The following is a 20,739-nucleotide window of genomic DNA, read 5'->3' on the forward strand; positions in this document are numbered from 1 at the left end:
CTTGGCCATCGAGGACACACACCACCATCGTGGACAGACACCCCCATCGTGGACACACACCGCCATTGTGGACACACGCCGCCATCTTGGACACACACTGCCATGTTGAACAGACACCTCCATCTTGGACACACACCACCATCATGGACACACACTGCCATCATGGACACACACTGCCATCTTGGCCATCGTGGACACACACCCCCATCGTGGACATACGCCGCCATCTTGGACACACACTGCCATTTTAAGTTTCCTTGATTAAAAACTGCCTAAATCCAGCCCCCAAACATCAGCCTAATGGCTAATGTCAGCATGACCAGAAACATTCCAGCCGTGGGATAAACCCCTCTGTGACCAGAAACCTCCCCTCTGACCAGAGACAGTCCAACCCCGCAATCAGTTTTCCCTCACACAGAAACATTCCGAGCCTGCGAGAAGCCCCCTTTTCCAAAGCCCTTTGTTGAGCCACTTTTTGTATTTTTTTTTTTTTTTTGAAACGGAGTCTCGCTGTGTTGCCCAGGCTGGAGGGGCAGTGACGCCATCTCGGCTCACTGTAAGCTCCATCTCCCAGGATCGAGCAATTCTCCTGCCTCCGTCTCCCGAGTAGCTGGGATTGCAGGTGCGCGCCACCACGCCTGGCTAATTTTTGTATTTTTAATAGAGACGGGGTTTCACCACGTTGGTCAGGCTGGTCTCGAACTGCTGACCTCAGGTGATCCACCCGCCTCGGCCTCCCAAAGTGCTGGGATTACCGACGTGAGCCTCCGCGCCCAGCCTCACTTTCTGTATTTGTTTCCTCCTTCTTAAACTCTTACATTTGGTGCCGAAACCCAGGACAGGTGTTACGGACAGAGGCCCTTTTGCAACCCAGGATGCAGTGGGCAGGGGCGGCCCGTCCCGGGCTAACTCCTGGATCCCTTAGAGCCTCTGGCCCCCTGACCCTGTCCTCTCTCTCTGTCCCTCTTTGAGTGTTGGGAGTGGAGGTTCTCTTGCAACCCAGGAAGCTGTGGGCGGCAGCAGCTCATCCTGGGCTAACTCCTGGATCGTGAGGGTCTCTGGCCACGCCCATCTTTTCTCTCCATTCACTTTCCAAGCAATTTGTGTGAGGAAGACAACTCATGTAAAGGGGACTTAGAGGCTCAAGCTGGAGGGTTCTCAAAACCCTCAGGTCTCAGAAATCCACCTCTGACCCCCTGCAACAGGTATTTCGCTCCCTAACCCTTGCTTCGCCTTCCTCTCTCTTCCTCCATCTTCTTCCCTCTTCTCTCTCTCTCTCTGTCTTCCCTGCGCGGCTCCAGTTTGGGAGCCCCTGTGCGGCTCCAATTTGGGAGCCCCTGTGCCAATTCCAACAGGAACATCCAACGTCAGACACAAATCCAGCCGGCTGGTAAGATCTGCCCTCCTCTGACTTTTGGTACCCAGGAAAAGTCAGGTCGGCCATCCCGGTCCTCGGAGGACCAGCGGCACTAAGCTAGAAGAGATCTTGACGGATGCCCAGTATCTTCTCAGCTTGACCGTCCTCCTTATAAAGAGGATTCTGGGTCTCTGTCTTTTGTCTGGGGTTGCCTAAAACACAAACAGACACTGTCGGCTTCCTTTTACCAGCCCACGTGGGTGCCAAACAACCCGACATTCCTATGTCCTCCCCTCTGGGATGTCTCCTTTCCAACCTGGCCAAACTTGGCTTACAGAGGAACCTAAAGCCAGAGTGTTGAATTTTTTATTGCAATAGTCTGGCACCAACACAAACCACATAATGACAGCAGATGGCCCGAACATGGCACCTTTAACTTGCAAATTCTCAGGGACCTTGACAACTTTATCACCGGGAAATGACAAGAGGTTCCCTATACTCAGGCTATCTTCTACCCTCCCTATGTCAAGTTGCACCTCTCATTGTGGGCGGCAAGCCACCCAGGCGCCGAGGCAAGAGACCGAGGACACGAGCTCTTCCGGTATATAATAAAATATAAAACAAGAATAGTTATACCAGATATAGATCTTAGATATGATTATATATGAATATCATTAATCATTAGTCGGTAGTAATTACTCTTTATTCCAATATTATAATAATCCTTGTTCTAGAATCATAATGTAGGAAAAGCCAGAACATACAGAGATAGAAGCTGAGGGGACATAGTGAGGAGTGACCAGAAGATGAGTGTGAGCCTTCTGTTATGCCTGGACAGGGTCACCAGAGGGCTCCTGGGTCTAGTGGTAATGCCAGCATCTGGGAAGATGCCCATTGGCAAGCAGACCGTGGTCTAGCAGTAGCATCAGTGTCAAGGAACAACACCCGCTACTTAGCAGACCGGGAAAGGGAGTCTCCCTTTCCCTGGGGGGGTTTAGAGAAGACTCTACTCCTTCACCTCCTGTGGAGGGCCTGACATCAGTCAGACCCACCCGCAGTTATCCGGAGGCCTAACCCTCTCCCTGTGACGCTGTGCTTCAGCGGTCACTCTCCTAGTCCGCCTTCATGTTCCAACCTGTACACTTGGCTCTGCCTTTTAGATAGCAGTAGCAAATTAGTGAAAGTACTAAAAGTCTCTGATAAGCAGAAATAATGGTGTAAGCTGTTTCTCTCCTCCTCCTCTCTCTCTCTGCCTCGGCTGCCAGGCAGGGAAGGGCCCCCTGTCCAGTGGACACGTGACCCACGTGGCCTTACCTATCATTGGAGATGGCTCACACTCCTTACCCTGCCCCTTTGTCTTGTATCCAATAAATATCAGTGCAGCCTGGCATTCGGGGCCACTACCGGACTCTGCGTCTTGGTGGTAGTGGTCGCCCAGGCCCAGCTGCCTTTTCTTTTATCTCTTTGTCTTGTGTCTATTTCTACACTCTCTTGCTTCCGCACACAGGGAGAGACCCACTGACCCTGTGGGGCTGGTCCCTACATCTCGTGACTTTTTTTTTTTTTTTTTTGAGACGGAGTCTTGCTCTGTCGCCCAGGCTGGAGTGCAGTGGTGCCATCCTGGTTCACTGCAACCTCTGCCTCCCAGGTTCAAGCGATTCTCCTGCCTCAGCCTCCCAAGTAGCTGGGACTACAGGCGCCCGCCACCACGCCCGGCTAATTTTTTGTATTTTTAGTAGAGACGGGGTTTCACCGTGTTAGCCAGGCTGGTCGTGATCTCTTGGCCTTGTGATCCACCCGCCTCAGCCTCCCAAAATGCTGGGATTACAGGCGTGAGCCACCGCGCCCGGCCTTGAGTCTTCTTAATTTATGGCAATATAAATATTTGCATAAGTGTGATAAAAATCTGTTTTCTTTAATAAGAGGACACAATTGGAAAAACTGGTCATTTTACGAAAGCTTTGACTGGAATGTTGTGCTTTCCTTTAAAGGAAAACTGGCCTATTTTGTGTACACAGTTCCTGTACAGGGTTTCTGACCTGTGCTAAGAAAAGAATGTCAGTTTCCGACAGGCCCAGAACCCCAAGTTATCTTGGAACCTCAAGAGGAAAGGAATTTGCCTACCTCATAGGTATTTAATGGTACAAACCCATGGCTGGGCTCAGCTTAAAAAAGGTCCCATCTGATATTCCTTGTCTTACCAGGGACCAGGGACTCATGTGCCTGGTTTTATGAAATGAGACCACTACTTCTCCTGTTGTCCTTCCCAGCTTCTCCCCAACCTCCCCTTTTCCCTACTTTATAAGACACGACAAAAGGGAGAAAGCAAAAAGTTGGAAAAGAAACAGAAGGAAGATAAATAGCCAGATTACCTTGGTGCCACCACCCAGCCCTGGTGGTTAAAATAATAATAATATTAATCCCTGACCAGGAGAATCGCCTGAACCCGGCAGGGCGGAGACTGCAGTGAACTGAGATCGCGCCACTGCACTCCAGCCTGGGTGACAGAGCGAGACTCCATCTCAAAATAAATAATAAGGAAATAAATAAAAGTAAAAATAATAATTACTCTTGCTGCATTGTATACATATAATTAGGCCAAGTATAATAAAGCAAACCAGTCCTACCATAATTTGTCTTTTTTTTTTTTCTTTTTGACACGGAGTCTCGCTCTGTCACCCAGGCTGGAGTGCAGTGACGCGATCTCGGCTCACTGCAAGCTCCATCTCCCGGGTTCACGCCATTCTCCTGCCTCAGCCTCCCGAGTATCTGGGACTGCAGGCGCCCGCCACCATGCCCGGCTAATTTTTTGTAATTTTAGTAGAGACGAGGTTTCACCATGTTAGCCAGGATGGTCTCAATCTCCTGACCTCGTGATCCGCCAACCTCGGCCTCCCAAACTGCTGGGATTATAGGCGTGAGCCACCATGCCCAGCCCATAATTTGTCTTTTAATAAAAGTGGGAAAACTGGAAAAAGAAAAATCGTGTTTGAAAAACTATAGTTACCCCTGTGGTGAAATTCTAGTCTTGCCTAATGGTTTTCAGTTTTTATTCTTTTCTACGGTTTGAATTAAATTCTAATTTTTCTGGCTACACGTCTCCAAGATAATGTTTTGCATTCTTTTCCTTTTTCTTTTTCTCCAATTTTTCCTAACTGAAAACCTCTGAAACCCCAAGTTCTGCTTTCTTAAAGCCCTGTGAACTAAAAGCTAGATGTTTCAACAGGTGCTGGGTGGAAGGCCCCAAAATAAAGAGTGCTACCAGGAACAAATCAACCTCTTCCCCTCCACGGCTGTGTTTGGTGACCCGTAATAACCACCTCCCTCAGCAGGAAGTGGCCAGAAAGAACACACCACCCCTCGTCCTGTTATAACTAGAGGGTCTGGATTCACAGAGCAGGAGCATTGCCATCTTGGACACACACCGCCATCTTGGATACACACCACCATCTTGGACAACCACTGCCATCTTGGACACACACCATCTTGGACACACACGGCCATCTTGGATATTCACCACCATCTTGGACACACACCATTTTGGACACACACCATCTTGGACACACACCACCATCTTGGATAAGTACCACCATCTTGGACACACGCCGCCATCTTGGACATACACCGCCATCTTGGATAAGCACCACCATCTTGGACACACACCATCTTGGATAAGCACCACCATCTTGGAGACACACCATCTTGGACACACACCGCCATCTTGGATAAGCACCACCATCTTGGACACACACCATCTTGGACAAGCACTGCCATCTTGGACATGCATGGCCATCTTTGACACAAACCATCATCTTGGATAAGCACCACCATCTTGGACACACACCATCTTGGACACACACCACCATCTTGGATAAGCACCACCATCTTGGACACACACCATCTTGGACACGCACCGCCATCTTGGATAAGCACCACCATCTTGGACACACACCATCTGGGACACACACGGCCATCTTGGATAAGCACCACCATCTTGGACACACACCGCCATCTTGGACAAGCACCGCCATCTTGGATAAGCACCACCATCTTGGACACACACCATCTTGGACACACACCGCCATCTTGGATAAGCACCACCATCTTGGATAAGCACCACCATCTTGGACACACACCATCTTGGACACACACCGCCATCTTGGATAAGCACCACCATCTTGGACACACACCATCTTGGATAAGCACCACCATCTTGGAGACACAGCATCTTGGACACACACTGCCATCTTGGATAAGCACCACCATCTTGGACACACACCATCTTGGACAAGCACTGCCATCTTGGACATGCATGGCCATCTTGGACACACACCACCATCTTGGATAAGCACCACCATCTTGGACACACACCGCCATCTTGGATAAGCACCACCATCTTGGACACACGCCGCCATCTTGGACAAGCACCGCCATCTTGGATAAGCACCACCATCTTGGACACACGCCGCCATCTTGGACATACACCGCCATCTTGGATAAGCACCACCATCTTGGACACACACCATCTTGGACACACACCGCCATCTTGGATAAGCACCGCCATCTTGGACACACGCCGCCATCTTGGATAAGCACCGCCATCTTGGACACACACCATCTTGGACACACACCATCTTGGATAAGCACCACCATCTTGGATAAGCACCACCATCTTGGACACACACCATCTTGGACACACACCGCCATCTTGGATAAGCACCACCATCTTGGACACACACCATCTTGGATAAGCACCACCATCTTGGAGACACACCATCTTGGACACACACTGCCATCTTGGATAAGCACCACCATCTTGGACACACACCATCTTGGACAAGCACTGCCATCTTGGACATGCATGGCCATCTTTGACACACACCACCATCTTGGATAAGCACCACCATCTTGGACACACACCATCTGGGACACACACGGCCATCTTGGATAAGCACCACCATCTTGGACACACACCATCTTGGACACACACCGCCATCTTGGATAAGCACCACCATCTTGGACACACACCATCTTGGACACACACCATCTTGGATAAGCACCACCATCTTGGATAAGCACCACCATCTTGGACACACACCATCTTGGACACACACCGCCATCTTGGATAAGCACCAGCATCTTCGACACACACCATCTTGGATAAGCACCACCAGCTTGGAGACACACCATCTTGGACACACACCGCCATCTTGGATAAGCACCACCATCTTGGACACACACCATCTCGGACAAGCACTGCCATCTTGGACATGCATGGCCATCTTTGACACACACCACCATCTTGGATAAGCACCACCATGTTGGACACACACCATCTTGGACACACACCGCCATCTTGGATAAGCACCACCATCTTGGACACACGCCGCCATCTTGGACATACACCGCCATCTTGGATAAGCACCACCATCTTGGACACACACCATCTTGGACACACACCACCATCTTGGATAAGCACCACCATCTTGGACACACACCATCTTGGACACACACCGCCATCTTGGCTAAGCACCGCCATCTTGGACACACGCCGCCATCTTGGACAAGCACCGCCATCTTGGATAAGCACCACCATCTTGGACACACACCATCTTGGACACACACCATCTTGGATAAGCACCACCATCTTGGATAAGCACCACCATCTTGGACACACACCATCTTGGACACACACCGCCATCTTGGATAAGCACCACCATCTTGGACACACACCATCTTGGATAAGCACCACCATCTTGGATAAGCACCACCATCTTGGACACACACCATCTTGGATAAGCACCACCATCTTGGAGACACACCATCTTGGACACACACCGCCATCTTGGATAAGCACCACCATCTTGGACACACACCATCTTGGACACGCACCGCCATCTTGGACACACACCATCTGGGACACACACCGCCATCTTGGATAAGCACCACCATCTTGGAGACACACCATCTGGGACACACACCGCCATCTTGGATAAGCACCACCATCTTGGAGACACACCATCTTGGACACACACTGCCATCTTGGATAAGCACCACCATCTTGGACACACACCATCTTGGACAAGCACTGCCATCTTGGACATGCATGGCCATCTTTGACACACACCACCATCTTGGATAAGCACCACCATCTTGGACACACACCATCTTGGACACGCACCGCCATCTTGGATAAGCACCACCATCTGGGACACACACCGTCTTGGACACACACCGCCATCTTGGATAAGCACCACCATCTTGGACACACACCATCTTGGACAAGCACTGCCATCTTGGACATGCATGGCCATCTTTGACACACACCACCATCTTGGATAAGCACCACCATCTTGGACACACACCATCTTGGACACGCACCGCCATCTTGGATAAGCACCACCATCTGGGACACACACCGTCTTGGACACACACCGCCATCTTGGATAAGCACCACCATCTTGGACACACGCCGCCATCTTGGACACACACCGCCATCTTGGATAAGCACCACCATCTTGGACACATGCCACCATCTTGGACACACACCGCCATCTTGGATAAGCACCACCATCTTGGACACACACCATCTTGGATAAGCACCACCATCTTGGAGACACACCATCTTGGACACACACCGCCATCTTGGATAAGCACCACCATCTTGGACACACACCATCTTGGACAAGCACTGCCATCTTGGACATGCATGGCCATCTTTGACACACACCACCATCTTGGATAAGCACCACCATCTTGGACACACACCATCTTGGACACGCACCGCCATCTTGGATAAGCACCACCATCTGGGACACACACCGTCTTGGACACACACCGCCATCTTGGATAAGCACCACCATCTTGGACACACGCCGCCATCTTGGACACACACCGCCATCTTGGATAAGCACCACCATCTTGGACACATGCCACCATCTTGGACACACACCATCTTGGATAAGCACCACCATCTTGGAGACACACCATCTTGGACACACACCGCCATCTTGGACAAGCACTGCCATATTGGACATGCATGGCCATCTTTGACACACACCACCATCTTGGATAAGCACCACCATCTTGGACACACCGCCATCTTGGACAAGCACTGCCATTTTAAGTTCCCGTGATTAAAAACTGCCTAAAACCAGCCCCAAAACGTCAGCCTAATGGCTAATGTCAGCATGACCAGAAACAGTCAAAGCCTGAAATAAACCGCCTCTGACCAGAAACATCCCAAGCCCAAGATAACCTCCTTCAGACCAGAGACATTCCAACACCTCAGTCAACTTTGCCTCACAGGGAAACATTCCGAGCCTGCAATAAGATTCCCCTTCCTAAACCCTTAAATACCCTTAGTCTGTAAGAGAGAACACTCCTGACCTAACTCAGCCAGAAGCCCTGTCAGGCTTGTTCTCCAAAATAAACCCGTCTTTGACTGTGAAGCTGCTTTTCTTCTTTCGTCTTTCTTCCACTCTTCTACCCTCCTCAGCGCTCCTCACCTCTTGAAGGTGCCCCCAGATCCTGGCCCTGACGCCCATCCTGGTCTTCAGGGCACCAGTCACCAAGCCCTGGACCTGCCCTGCAGATCTCAACCCCAGATCATATAGACCCCTGCCCTATGCCCTGTCACCCCCAATCATGGAGACCCATGCCTTCTGTAAGGCACCCCGACCACTCTCATCCCCATCACTAGGACCAGGCATGTGGTGTCCCCCCTCCCAGGGTACCAGACCTCCAGTCCGTAGTCCCCAAGAGTAGACGCCTGCCCCACTGCACTATCCATAGGCAACCAGTAACTACCCTACCATCACCAGTAACTTCTCTGCCATCACCAGTAACTACCTCACATCACCAGTAACTACCCCCCATCACCAGTAACTATGCCCCATCATCAAACCCAGTAACTACCCCCCATCACCAGTAACTATCCCCCATCACCAGTAACTATGCCCCATCATCACCAGTAACTATCCCCCATCACCAGTAACTATCCCCCATCACCAGTAACTATGCCCCATCATCAAACCCACTAACTACCCCCCATCACCAGTAACTATCCCCCATCACCAGTAACTATGCCCCATCATCACCAGTAACTATCCCCCATCACCAGTAACTATCCCCCATCACCAGTAACTATCCCCCCTCACCAGTAACTATGCCCCATCATCACCAGTAACTATGCCCCATCACCAGTAACTATGCCCCATCATCACCAGTAACTATCCTCCATCACCAGTAACTATGCCCCATCATCACCAGTAACTATCCCCCATCACCAGTAGCTATCCCACCACCACCAGTAGCTATCCCACCACCACCAGTGACTATCCCCCACCACCAGTGACTATGCCCCATCATCACCAGTAACTATGCCCCATCATCACCAGTGACTATGCCCCATCATCACCAGTAGCTACCCCCCATCACCAGTAACTATCCCCCATCATCACCAGTAACTATCCCCCATCACCAGTAGCTATCCCACCACCACCAGTAGCTATCCCACCACCACCAGTGACTATCCCCCACCACCAGTGACTATGCCCCATCATCACCAGTGACTATGCCCCATCATCACCAGTGACTATGCCCCATCATCACCAGTAGCTACCCTCCATCATCACCAGTAACTATCCCCCATCATCACCAGTAACTATCCCCCATCATCACCAGTAACTATGCCCCATCATCACCAGTAACTATGCCCCATCATCACCAGTAACTATCCCCCCATCACCAGTAACTATCCCCCATCACCAGTAACTATCCCCCCACCACCAGTAACTATCCCCCCACCACCAGTAACTATGCCCCATCACCACCAGTAACTATGCCCCATCACCACCAGTAACTATGCCCCATCACCAGTAACTACCCCTCATCACCAGTAACTACGCCCCATCACCAGTAACTATCCTCCCATCACCAGTAACTACCCCACATCACCAGTAACTACCCCCATCACCAATAGCTATGCCCCATCATGAAACCCAGTAACTATCCCACCATCACCAGTAACTAACTCCCACCACAAGTAAATATGCCCCATCATCACCAGTAACTATCCCTCATCACCAGTAACTATCTCCCATCACCAGTAAGTATCTCCCATCACCAGTAACTATCCCCCATCACCAGTAACTATCCCCCATCACCAGTAACTATCTCCCATCAACAGTAACTATCCTCCATCACCAGTAAATATGCCCCATCATCACCAGTAACTATCCCCCCATCACCAGTAACTATTTCCCATCACCAGTAACTATCCCCCCATCACCAGTAACTATCCCCCATCACCAGTAACTATGCCCCATCATCACCAGTAACTATCCCCCCATCACCAGTAACTATCCCCCCACCACCAGTAACTATCCCCCCACCACCAGTAACTATGCCCCATCACCACCAGTAACTATGCCCCATCACCACCAGTAACTATGCCCCATCACCACCAGTAACTATGCCCCATCACCACCAGTAACTAACCCCCACCACCAGTAAATATACCCCATCATCACCAGTAACTATCCCTCATCACCAGTAACTACGCCCCATCACCAGTAACTATCTCCCATCACCAGTAACTATCCCCCATCACCAGTAACTACCCCCACATCACCAGTAACTACCCCCATCACCAATAGCTATGCCCCATCATGAAACCCAGTAACTATCCCACCATCACCAGTAACTAACTCCCACCACAAGTAAATATGCCCCATCATCACCAGTAACTATCCCTCATCACCAGTAACTATCTCCCATCACCAGTAACTATCTCCCATCACCAGTAACTATGCCCCATCACCAGTAACTATCCCCCATCACCAGTAACTATCTCCCATCAACAGTAACTATCTCCCATCACCAGTAACTATGCCCCATCACCAGTAACTATCCCCCATCACCAGTAACTATCTCCCATCACCAGTAACTATCTCCCATCACCAGTAACTATGCCCCATCACCAGTAACTATCCCCCATCACCAGTAACTATCTCCCATCAACAGTAACTATCCTCCATCACCAGTAAATATGCCCCATCATCACCAGTAACTATCCCCCCATCACCAGTAACTATTTCCCATCACCAGTAACTATCCCCCCATCACCAGTAACTATCCCCCATCACCAGTAACTATGCCCCATCATCACCAGTAACTATCCCCCCATCACCAGTAACTATCCCCCCACCACCAGTAACTATCCCCCATCGCCAGGAAATATGCCCCATCATCACCAGTAACTATCCCCCCATCACCAGTAACTATTTCCCATCACCAGTAACTATCCTCCCATCACCAGTAACTACCCCACATCACCAGTAACTACCCCCTCACCAATAGCTATGCCCCATCATGAAACCCAGTAACTATCCCACCATCACCAGTAACTAACCCCCACCACCAGTAAATATGCCCCATCATCACCAGTAACTATCCCTCATCACCAGTAACTATCTCCCATCACCAGTAACTATCTCCCATCACCAGTAACTATGCCCCATCACCAGTCACTATCTCCCATCACCAGTAACTATCTCCCATCAACAGTAACTATCCTCCATCACCAGTAAATATGCCCCATCATCACCAGTAACTATCCCCCCATCACCAGTAACTATTTCCCATCACCAGTAACTATCCCCCCATCACCAGTAACTATCCCCCATCACCAGTAACTATGCCCCATCATCACCAGTAACTATCCCCCCATCACCAGTAACTATCCCCCCAGCACCAGTAACTATCTCCCATCACCAGTAACTATGCCCCATCACCAGTAACTATCCCCCATCACCAGTAACTATCTCCCATCAACAGTAACTATCCTCCATCACCAGTAAATATGCCCCATCATCACCAGTAACTATCCCCCCATCACCAGTAACTATTTCCCATCACCAGTAACTATCCCCCCATCACCAGTAACTATCCCCCATCACCAGTAACTATGCCCCATCATCACCAGTAACTATCCCCCCATCACCAGTAACTATCCCCCCACCACCAGTAACTATCCCCCATCGCCAGGAAATATGCCCCATCATCACCAGTAACTATCCCCCCATCACCAGTAACTATTTCCCATCACCAGTAACTATCCTCCCATCACCAGTAACTACCCCACATCACCAGTAACTACCCCCTCACCAATAGCTATGCCCCATCATGAAACCCAGTAACTATCCCACCATCACCAGTAACTAACCCCCACCACCAGTAAATATGCCCCATCATCACCAGTAACTATCCCTCATCACCAGTAACTATCTCCCATCACCAGTAACTATCTCCCATCACCAGTAACTATGCCCCATCACCAGTCACTATCTCCCATCACCAGTAACTATCTCCCATCAACAGTAACTATCCTCCATCACCAGTAAATATGCCCCATCATCACCAGTAACTATCCCCCCATCACCAGTAACTATCTCCCATCACCAGTAACTATCCCCCCATCACCAGTAACTATCACCCCATCACCAGTAACTATCACCCCATTACCGTAACTATCTCCCATCACCAGTAACTATCCCATCACCAGTAACTATCCCATCACCAGTAACTATCCCCCCATCACCAGTAACTATCCCATCACCAGTAACTATCACCCCATTACCATAACTACACCACAAGTAACTATCCCTTCATCACTAGACCCTGTCCTCCATGTGATTAGGGCTCCAGAGAGAGGCAGACACCCACTGCCTAGGCGTCCTGCCACCCGCAATAAGATCCTCATGGGGGCACCAGGAAACACTTCCCATACCCCAGCTACAAAGTCCAACCTTCAGTCACAGGGCCCACTCCATCCCTAGAAGTCCTGAGTCACTCACCTCCCCAATCCCTAGGGGTCCCAGGTCATTCCCCTCCCCCACCCCTAGGGGGTCCCGGGTTACTCTCCCCTCCCCCATTCCTAGGGGTCTTGGATTACTCTCCCCTCCCCTATCCCTAGGAGGTCCTGGATCACACTCCCCTCCCCCATCACTAGGGCGTCCTGGGTCACTCTCCCCCCCCCATCCCTAGGGGTTCCGGGTCACTCTCCCCTCCCCCATCCCTAGGGGGTTCCGGGTCACACTCCCCAACCCCATCCCTAGGGGTTCTGGGTTACTCTTCCCTCCCCCATCCCTAGGGGTCCTGGGTTACTCTCCCCTCCCCCAACCCTAGGGGTCCCGGGTTACTTTCCCCACCCACATCCCTAGGGGGTCCTGGATCACCCTCCCCTCCCCCATCCCTAGGGGTTCCGGGTCACTCTCCCCTCCCCCATCCCTAGGGGTTCCGGGTCACTCTCCCCTCCCCCATCCCTAGGGGCTTCCAGGTCACACTCCCCTCCCCCATCCCTAGGGGGTTCCAGGTCACACTCCCCAACCCCATCCCTAGGGGTTCTGGGTTACTCTTCCCTCCCCCATCCCTAGGGGTCCTGGGTTACTCTCCCCTCCCCCAACCCTAGGGGTCCCGGGTTACTTTCCCCACCCACATCCCTAGAGGGTCCTGGATCACTCTCCCCTCCCCCATCCCTAGGGGGGTTCCGGGTCACTCTCGCCTCCCCCGTCCCTATGGGTCCCGGGTCACTCTGCCCTCCCCATTCCTAGGGGGTCCTGGCTCACTCTCCCCTCCCCCATCCCTAGGGGTCTTGGGTTACTCTCCCCACCCCCATCCCTAGGGGTCCTGGGTCACTCTGCTTTCTCCATTCCTAGGGGTCCTGGGTTACTCTCCCCTCCCCTATCCCTAGGGGTTCTGGGTCACTCTCCCCTCCCCCATCCCTAGGGGTTCCGGATCACTCTCCCCTCCCCCATCCCTAGGTGGTCCTGGGTCACTCTCCTCTCCCCATTCCTAGGGGGTCCTGGGTCACTCCTCCCTCCCCATCCCTGGGGGTCCCGGGTCACTCTCCCCAACCCCATGCCTAGGGCGTCCTGGGTTACTCTCCCCACCCCCATCCCTAGGGGGTCCTGGATCACTCTCCTCTCCCCATTCCTAGGGGTCCTGGGTCACTCTCCCCTCCCCTATCCCTAGGGGTTCTGGGTCACTCTCCCCTCCCCCATCCCTAGGGGTTCCGGATCACTCTCCCCAACCCCATCCCTAGGTGGTCCTGGATCACTCTCCTCTCCCCATTCCTAGGGGGTCCTGGGTCACTCTCCCCTCCCCTATCCCTAGGGGTTCTGGCTCACTCTCCCCTCCCCCATACCTAGGGGTTCCGGATCACTCTCCCCAACCCCATCCCTAGGTGGTCCTGGATCACTCTCCTCTCCCCATTCCTAGGGGATCCTGGGTCACTCCTCCCTCCCCATCCCTAGGGGGTCCCGGGTCACTCTCCCCAACCCCACGCCTAGGGCGTCCTGGGTTACTCTCCCCACCCCCATCCCTAGGGGGTCCTGGGTTACTCTCCCCTTCCCCATCCCTAGGCGGTCCTGGGTCACTCTCCTCTCCCCATTCCTCGGGGGTCCCAGGGGATCACTCTTCCCTCCCCCATCCCTAGGGGGTCCTGGGTCACTCTCCCCAACCCCATGCCTAGGGATTCCAGGTCACTCTCCCCTCCCCCATCCTTTTGGGTCCCGGGTTACTCTCCCTACCCCCATCCCTAGGGGGATCCTGGCTTACTCTCCCCTCCCCCATCCCTAGGGGGTCCCGGGTTACTCTCCCCTCCCCATTCCTAGGGGGTTCTGGGTCACTCCCCGCAACCCCATGCCTAGGGGTTTCGGGTCACTCTCCCCACCCCTAGGGGGGTCCCGGGTCACTTGACCTCCCCATTCCTAGGGGTCCCGGGTTACTCTCCTATCCCCCATCCCTAGCGGTCCCGGGTTATTCTCCCCAACCCCATTCCTGGGGGTCTCGGCTTACTCTCCCCATCTCCATGCCTGGGGGTCCCGGGTTACTCTCCCCATCCCCATCCATGGGGCTCCGGGGTCACTCTGCTGTCCCCATCCCTAGCGGTCCTGGGTCACTCTACCCTCCCCATTCCTAGGGGTCCCGGGTTACTCTCCTCTCCCCCATCCCTAGGGGTCCCGGGTTATTCTCCCCAATCCCATTCCTGGGGGTCTCGGCTTACTCTCCCCATCTCCATGCCTGGGGGTCCCGGGTTACTCTCCCCATCCCGATCCATGGGGCTCCGGGGTCACTCTGCTGTCCCCATCCCTAGCGGTCCTGGGTCACTCTACCCTCCCCATTCCTAGGGGTCCCGGGTTACGCTCCCCTCTTCCATCCCTATGGGGACCCAGGTCACTCCCCACCCCCATGCCTAGGGGGTTCCGGGTTACTCTCCCCTCCCCCATCCCTAGAGGTTCCGGGTCACTCTCCCCAACCCTATCCCTGGAGGTCCCGGGACACTCTCCCCTCCCCCATTCCTAAGTTTCTCGGGTCACTCTCCCATCCCTATCCCTAGGGTTCCTGAGTCGCTGGGCCCTCCGGGGTTCAGCCCCTCCGTCCCCGGCCCCCTGCCCCGCCCAGGCCCAGGCCGCACCGCGTTGCTGAGGATCTCCTGACGGCGTGGGGAGGCGCTGGCCAGCACCACGCGCTTGTGCAGCAGCTTCCCAATCACCGGGCACAGCAGCATGGCGTCCACGCCGGGAGCCGGGCGTCCGCACTTCTGAGCCCGGAGCCCGCGGTGCGCGCAGCGCAGCTGCAAAAAAAAGAGGCGGCCAGAGTCCCGCCTCCGCGAGGCCACGCCCAGTCCGCGCCTTCATTGGCCTCCCCGCGAGGCCGCGCCCAGGCCACGCCTCCATTGCCCTCTCCGCCAGGCCACGCCCATGTCACGCCCCATTGATCTCCCCTGAGGCCGCGCCCAGGCCACGCCTCCATTGACCGCTCCGCCAGGCCACGCCCAGACCACACCTCCATTGCCCTCTCCGCCAGGCCACGCCCATGTCACGCCGCCACTGAACTCCCCGTGAGGCCACGCCCAAGCCACACCCCCGCCCGCGTCCCCCCCCGGGCACCGCCCCGGCCGCTTGGTGAAGCACCGCCCCCAGCTCCGCCTCCCGGGCCCCGTCCCCGCCCCCGGCGCTCGCCCCGCCCCTCCCCGCCCCGCCTGCGGCGCCAAGACCTGCAATGGCGCAGGCAGCTGCGGGGTCCCGGGGAGGAAAGGCTGGCGTGGATACTTGGGGTTCCTTGCAGGCGCGGCGTGGGGAGTGGAAATGCTGGGTTCCCGCGGCTGCGGTTGTGGGCAGTTGTGGGGGTGGGGGGGTTCTTACCCGCACATGGAGGGGCCCGGCTCAGAGATGGGGGTCTTGTGGGAGCCGCGTCGGGGAAGGTAGAGATAGGGGGTTCGCCGCGGACCCGGTGCGAGTGGCGTGGAGATGGGGATGTACTCGTGCCTGGTGGGAGGGGCGTGGAGATGGGGGTGTCCACGGGCCTGGTGGGAGGGGCGTGGAGATGCGGATGTCCTCGTGCCTGGTGGGAGGGGCGTGGGGATGGGGGTGTCCACGGGCCTGGTGGGAGGGGCGTGGAGAGGGGGGATGTCCTCGTGCCTGGTGGGAGGGGCGTGGAGAGGGGGATGTCTTCGTGCCTGGTGGGAGGGGCGTGGGGATGGGGGTGTCCACGGGCCTGGTGGGAGGGGCGTGGGGATGCGGATGTCCTCGTGCCTGGTGGGAGGGGCGTGGAGATGGGGATGTCCTCGTGCCTGGTGGGAGGGGCGTGGAGATGGGGGTGTCCACGGGCCTGGTGGGAGGGGCGTGGAGATGGGGGTCCCCGCGGGGATGGTGGGAGGGGTTTGGAGATGAGGGTCCCCGGGAGAATGCTCGGAGGGGTATGGATATGGGGGTCCCCGCGGGCCGGGTGGGAAGGGCGGGGAGATGGGGGGGGTCCTCGCGTGCCTGGTGGGAGGGGCGTGGAGAAGGTGGGGGTCCTTGTGGGAGGGGCGTGGACACTGGGGATCCGCGCGGGCGTGGTGATGGGCGCGGCGTGGGGACCCCCTGGGGGCGCAGTGCTGGGGGCGCAAGGATGGGACCAGAGCGGGTGCTGTGAGGTGGCGGACGCCCTGGTGGTCTCGGCTGTGCCTTCCCTCCCTAAATGGACCCCACCTCCAGGGCAGCGGGTCCCTTGCGCGCCGCAGGCTGCAGGGGGCGCGCGTGAGCTGTGCGAGGATTTTTCTTAAACCCCCCAGAGCCCAGCCGCACCTGCTCCACATAAACCCAGCGTGGCGTGGAGACTCCGGGCACTGTTTCCCCAGCCTTTGTGACTCAAAAGATTTTGAAATAAAATGTCAAAAATAATAATATACCCAGAGCCTATGCCAGTGATGTGTAGATGCAGAAAATGGAATCCTACAGTTAATTTTGTTAACTGTGGAATGACATCCGAGGGTGTCCAACACATTACGGAGAAAACGAAAAACTGTAGTCAGAGAAGTCACAGAAGAGCCAAATAAAAGAGAGGAAAAAAGCGTCTCAACCATGTGATGTCTGATTTTCAATATTGTGAGTTTTTGAAAAAAATTTTAAAAAGCACATAGATTCACATTTCAGAATTTTGGAGAAGTAACTTTCTTCGATTTGAAGCGATAGAAGGAATCAGAAGTTTATAAACTGTACTGCATATAACATAAACTCCATGCAGGTGAAGGTTTTTGTTTGTTTGTTTTTTGTTTCTTTGTTTCTTTCTTTTTTGAGACTGAGTCTCACTATGTCGCCCAGGCTGGAGTGCAATGGTGCAATCTCGGCTCACTGCAACCTCCGCCTCCCAGGTTCAAGCGATTCTCCTGCCTCAGCCTCCTGAGTAGCTAGGATTACAGGCACCTGCCATCACATCGAGCTAATTTTTGTACTTTTAGTAGAGATGGGGTTTCGCTGTGTTGGCCAGGCTTGTCTCGAAGTCCTGACCTCAGGTGATCCACCCGATTCAGCCTCCCAAAGTGCTGGGATTACAGGTGTGAGCCACCGGGCCCAGCTGCGGGTGAGATATTAAACATAAAGAAAAATAGCAAAGGAAATTACAGTAATTCTCTATAGAAGATGAAGTGAAGGCTGCCTCTTCCTACATGGGTACAGGCAAAGCTGGAGGGTTTAGTGACCTAGAGTGGGGGTTGCTGGTAACTGTCACTCAAAACCCTGGGGCTTAAAACAGCAAAACTTAATTGTATTACAGCTCTGGAGGCCAGACATCTGAAATCAAGGAATAGGCAGGGCCACGCTCCCTCCGAAGGCTCTAGGGGAGGGTCCTTCCTGCCTCTCCTGGCTCGTGGGGGCTCCAGGCATCCCTGGGCTTGTGGCCGCATCACTCTAGTCTCTGCCTCCATCTCTACGTGGGTTTCTCTGTGTCTGTGTCTCCTCTTCTGTCTCTTAGAAAGGACACCTGTCATTGTGTTTAGGGCCCGTCCTTCTCTAGGATGATCTCATCTCCAGATTGTTAATCACATCTGCAAAGATCCTTTTTCCAAATGAGGTCTCATTCCCAGGTTCTGGGGCTTAGGACATGGACGTATGGTTTGGAGTTCACCATCTAAACCATTGCAGTTGTGTTTGCTTCCTTCTTGAGGCTGCAGGGGAGGATGCTTCCTGCCTCTTCCAGCTCCTGGGGGCTCCAGGCATCCCTGGGCTTGTGGCCACATCACTGCAGTCTCTGCCTCCATCTCCACGTGGCCTTCTCCTCTGTGTCTGTCTCCTCTTCTGTCTCTTACAAGGACACCTGTCATTGGACTTAGGGTCCACCTTAATCCAGCATGATATCTTGAAATCATGAACTAATTGCACATGTGAGGACCCTATTTCCAAATAAGGTGCCATTCACCAGGTGGATGTATCTATGGGGAGGCACGAATCAACTCAGTCCCCCATACCAGCATTGCAGAAGGAGTGCTAACCAGAGATGGGGTCCAGCAGCCTTTAACATGCCTGTATTTATCCCTATAAGTTCTCCATTACGGCCACATCATTGAAACCCCAGCAGGCAGAGGTTTAACTGCTCTGAAGCCCTGACTACCGCAGCTTCCTCCTGCTCTCAATGTGCCCTTCCGTGACTTTCAGATTTTTCTTTGCTTTTTTTTTTTTTTTTTTTTAGACCCTTGCTCTGTCGCCCAGACTGGAGTACAGTGGCACGATCTCGGCTCACTGCAACCTCCACCTCTCAGGTTCAAGTGACTCTCCTGCCTCAGCCTCCCGAGTATCTGGGACCGCCACCACACCTGGCTAATTTTTTGTATTTTTTAGTAGAGATGGGGTTTCTCCATGTTTGCCAGGCTGGTCTTGAACTCCTGACCTCAGGTGATCCGCCCACTTCAGCCTCCCAAAGAGCTGGAATTACAGGCATGAGCCACTGTGCCCAGCCAATGCCTGTTTTTTGTTTGTTTGTTTGTTTTGTTTTGTTTTGTTTGTTTGTTTTTGAGACGGAGTCTCGCTCTGTCACCCAGGCTGTAGTGCAGAGGCGCGATCTGAGCTCACTGCAAGCTCCGCCTCCTGGGTTCATGCCATTCTTCTGCCTCAGCCTCCCGAGTAGCTGGGACTACAGGCGCCCACCACCACGCCCGGCTAATTTTTTTTTCTATTTTTTAGTAGAGACAGGGTTTCACCGTGTTAGCCAGGATGGTCTCGATCTCCTGACCTCATGATCTACCCACCTTGGCCTCCCAAAGTGCTGGCATTACAGGCGTGAGCCACCGTGCCCGACCAATGCCTGTTGTTAATAAGCAACCCAGTCTATGGTATTCTGTGATAGCAGCCTGCAATGGACTAAGACATCTCATAAGAAGAGGAGATGAGGACACAGATACACACATGGAGGGACGACCCTGTGAGGACACAGGGAGAAGACGGCGTCTCCAAGCCCAGGAGAGAGGCCTCAGGAGGAACCAGCCCTGCCCACACCTTGATCTCAGACCTCCAGCCTCCAGGACTGTGGAAGAATCAACGTCTGTTGTCTAAGCTGTACAGCGTACAGGACTTTGCTATGGCAACCCCAGCAAACTCATACACCCCGTCCCACCAGGCCGGGCTTCCCTCCTTAATGTTCTGTTTTGCATTGAGCCAGCATTGCATGCTTGGAGGTTCAAAGATTCTGAAATGTGTGCAAGTGTGTGGGTTTTGTGTAATTCAGTTGCCACCAACTGAGGAGATCCTACCGTCCAGGAGACACCTGGCAATGTCTGAAGATATTTTTGGCCATCACGTCTGGGGGTGTGCGTGCAGTGCGGGGGTGCTGCTCCCATCTGGTGGGTGGAGCCCAGGGTCTCTGCTCAGCACCGTACAGTGCCCAGGATGGCCCCACCGCAGAGAGTCCTCCAGCCCCAAATGTCAGCTGTGCTGAGGGGGAGGAACCCTGAGTTAGCATGAGAGGGTTTGTCTATCTACCATCTATCTATGTATCCATGTTATCCATCATTTATCCAGCTGTTCATCTATCATGTATCCATCTATCTTGTCTATGTATCTATC

At 53.6% G+C, this 20,739-nt stretch overlaps 1 protein-coding gene across 2 annotated transcripts in view; it reads right to left on the bottom strand.

The window, feature by feature from the left end:
• LOC101150363 (acetylserotonin O-methyltransferase like) overlaps window positions 1–16,717 on the bottom strand; it is a 57,961-nt gene extending 41,244 nt beyond the window's left edge. The window contains exons 1-2 of one of the 2 annotated variants that reach the window (XM_055376319.2): window positions 16,567–16,717; window positions 15,837–15,995 (exon numbers count right to left, since the gene is read on the bottom strand). In XM_055376319.2, the coding sequence (XP_055232294.1) occupies window positions 15,837–15,929 (93 nt within the window). In that variant the 5' untranslated portion in view covers window positions 15,930–15,995; window positions 16,567–16,717. Of the gene's footprint in view, window positions 1–15,836; window positions 16,033–16,566 lie in introns of those variants that run through there. The other variant, XM_063702869.1, reaches the window with a different exon arrangement.
• Window positions 16,718–20,739: the final 4,022 nt, after the last annotated feature.

Source organism: Gorilla gorilla, chromosome X, assembly GCF_029281585.2.
Source record: "Gorilla gorilla gorilla isolate KB3781 chromosome X, NHGRI_mGorGor1-v2.1_pri, whole genome shotgun sequence".
NCBI lineage: Eukaryota > Metazoa > Chordata > Mammalia > Primates > Hominidae > Gorilla > Gorilla gorilla.